The sequence below is a fragment of the Phascolarctos cinereus genome, unplaced genomic scaffold (genome assembly GCF_003287225.1).
Source record: "Phascolarctos cinereus isolate Bilbo 61053 unplaced genomic scaffold, phaCin_HiC Scaffold_4;HRSCAF=312, whole genome shotgun sequence".
Lineage (NCBI taxonomy): Eukaryota > Metazoa > Chordata > Mammalia > Diprotodontia > Phascolarctidae > Phascolarctos > Phascolarctos cinereus.
Genome location: NW_027555847.1, coordinates 676,252,203 through 676,254,968, shown reverse-complemented (window position 1 = coordinate 676,254,968; position 2,766 = coordinate 676,252,203). Strand labels below are relative to the sequence as shown.

The 2,766-nt window shown below is 53.4% G+C and overlaps 1 protein-coding gene across 1 annotated transcript in view; it reads left to right on the top strand.

Moving 5' to 3' along the window:
* Positions 1-550: 550 nt before the first annotated feature.
* Positions 551-2,766, top strand: part of LOC110223506 (nuclear receptor ROR-beta-like) — a 39,679-nt gene continuing 37,463 nt past the window's right edge. Inside the window, exon 1 of the mRNA XM_021009086.2 lies at positions 551-797. Within this exon, the coding sequence (XP_020864745.1) occupies positions 557-797 (241 nt within the window). The 5' untranslated portion in view covers positions 551-556. The remainder of the gene's footprint in view (positions 798-2,766) is intronic.

Genomic DNA, 2,766 nt, shown 5'->3' with positions numbered 1-2,766 from the left:
TCTGCCTTCTCAGTACAGGGCCCTTTGCTTTGCTCATGGCCTCACCCTCAACTGAACAAAGGAGGAAGAGTGGTAAAGAGTAGGGGACCACTGTAGGGGTGAGACAGAATTGGCTGGGGGGGGTTCTGTCGGAATGCCTCAGGGACTTCCCTGAGAGGGGCCACTAGCTGCAGAGGACAGAACACTGGACTTCTGTGGAACCAAATCAAGGAAGCATGTTCCAGTTCTGACCTATACTAGCAGCTTGACGTCAGGCAGTCTCATGCCGACATCGCATTTCTGAGCCTCAGTTTCCCCACCTGTAGGATGGGAGATGTAGATGACCTAAGGACCTCTTCCCCTTTAAATCATACAGTTCCTAGGGATGACTGACCCTGGTGCCTTTGGAAAGGAGAGCAAAAGTTAAACCGTCCCTAGCAAGTGGGCGGGGCCGGGAGGGGTGGGCAACTGACCAGGTGGGCGGGGACAGACGGTGAGGCGGGGCTTTGGGGGGCGGGGCCGGAGCTGACAGCTGGGGCGGAGCAGCCGGAGCCGGGCCCATCATGTGAATTTCCACATGTTACATTGGCCACCTCTGCTCCGGGAAAGTAGGTTAGCAGAGTCCTGGAGCCGAGCCGGGCCGGGTCGGGCCGGGCTCTGGGAGGGAAGAGGTGGGGAACGCTGGAGAGACAGTCCAGGAGACCGAAGCGAGACCGAGAGTCAACCGTGCGCCCCGGCCCAGCTCTCTGCCCAGCTGTTCGTCCCTAAGAGTCCATTCTCCAGAAGGGGCGGTAAGCGGCCAGCCGGCAGCATGAGAGGTAGGGAGGCTGGCCGGCGGGAGGGTCTGCTACGTGGGGGGTGGGGGGTGGGGGGGAATTGAGCAGCGAGGGGAGGCTCAAAGCTCACCCTCTACTCAGCCTTTCTGGGCCTCGTGTTCTACTCTGAGAAGGGAGGGAAAGAAGGGGAAGAAGAGAGAGAAAGGAGAAGAAAGGAAAGGAAAGAGAGAAGATGAAAAGAGAAAGAAGAGGGAGGAGAGAGAGGAGTGAAAGAGAAGGGAAAAGAAGAGCCTAGGAGAAAGAGAAAAGGAGAGATAAGGAGGAAGGGAGGGAAACAGGGGAGAGAAAGAAAAGTGAGGCCAGGGGTAGAGGAAGGAGGGAGAAGAGAGGGTGAGAAAAGGTAGAAGAAAATTCAGGGAAGGGAGAGGAAGATGAGGGAGGGATAGATGAAAGAAATGGGTAAGAGGAGGGAGAGGGGAAGGGCAGAAGATGAAAGGTAAAGATGAGAAAATCAGGGGAGGAGGAAAAGAAATAGGGAAGAGAAAAGGGGGAGGAAGCAGGGAAAGAAAAGGAAGAGGAGGCAGACAAAGGAAAGGAAAAAAGAAAGAAGAGAGGGGAAGGAGATGAGGAAGAAGAAGAAGGAGAAAGATGAGAAGTAGGAAAGAGAGAGAGGAGGGAAAGGATGACAGGGGGAAAGAAAGAGGCAGGAAGAGAAGGGAGAGGGACAGGAGGTGAGACTGAAAAGGGAAGACTGAGGCAGGGAGGAAGAGTAGAGCAGCAGAGTGTGACCCACAGGCAGTGACCAGCACCCAGCCTTTGACATTTTTCTCTCTCTCTTTCTGTCCCCTGCCCTGACCCTGGCCTAGGACCCTCAGTATGTGCTGGGCCAGCCCCAAGGAGAGCCAGCTCTCAGAAAAAAAATATTTTCCACTGCTCAAGTTGTTTGTTGCTAGGAGGGGTTTCCAGTTTCCTCACCCTCTGCGTGCCCAGGCGGGAAGTGCGGACGTGGGACCTGGGTCCCTCCCATTCAGGCTGTCTTTCCCTTCCCTTGCCCTCTGTTCCCTGCCCCCTCTAGTTGGTGCTGTCCCCAATTCCCAGTTTCCCCAGCTCTCCTTTTCCCTATTCCCCTTTCTCAATTCACTACCTACCTGGGTCCTTATGTTTGGGCAGTCTGATCTTTCATACCATGCCCCCCACCCCAAGCTTTTCCCTTTCTAGTCTCCTTCCTCCACTATTTATCACTCTTCTTTCTCCCCACCTCATCCTCCCCATCCAGTCTTCTTTCTTTCCCTTCCTCTTTCCTATTCTCTTTCCTTCTCTCCCCTATCCCTTATCTATATCTTTCTTCCATACCCCCTTTCTTCTCCCTATCCCCTTCATCCTCATCCCAGCTCTCTCCCCATCCCCTCTGTCTCTCTATCTCTCCTTCCCTCTCTTTCTCTTTTCCCATCTCCTCTCTATCAGCCCTTCACCCCCATTCTTCCTCTTCATTCTATTCTCTATCCTTATCTCCTTTCTCCTTTCCTTTCTTCCTTCCCTCCATCTTACTCCTTTACTTTTCTCCTCATTCACTTTCTCTGTGTGCCTTTCCTGACCCTCTTCTTCTCCCTGTGAGAGTGATGTGTCTCTCCTCTCCCCACATATCTCCTAGTACTGGGCCTAGGTGTCCCCTTTCACTGATTTCACTCTCCCTCGTATCATAGGTCTCAATCTGCCCTTTTACCCATTAGAATATAAGCCCCCATGAAAGTAGCACCTTTGCCATAGCTCCCTTTGTTTCTCCAGGATAAAAGATGTATAAATGTGGTTTGAACTGAATATTTATTGAGAGGGGAGCTTCCAGGGAGTGCTGGGAAGCTTGAGTCACCTGGGGCCTCCCTTGAGGGCAGTGAGGCCGTTACCCCAGGGGACTGCTGTCTTTTTGGCCCTTTTCCTTGGGGGTGAGGAGGGTAAGGAAACAGTTGGAATGCTGAGCTTCAGCCCCTGCTCTGCCACCGATCAGCTGTGCAAC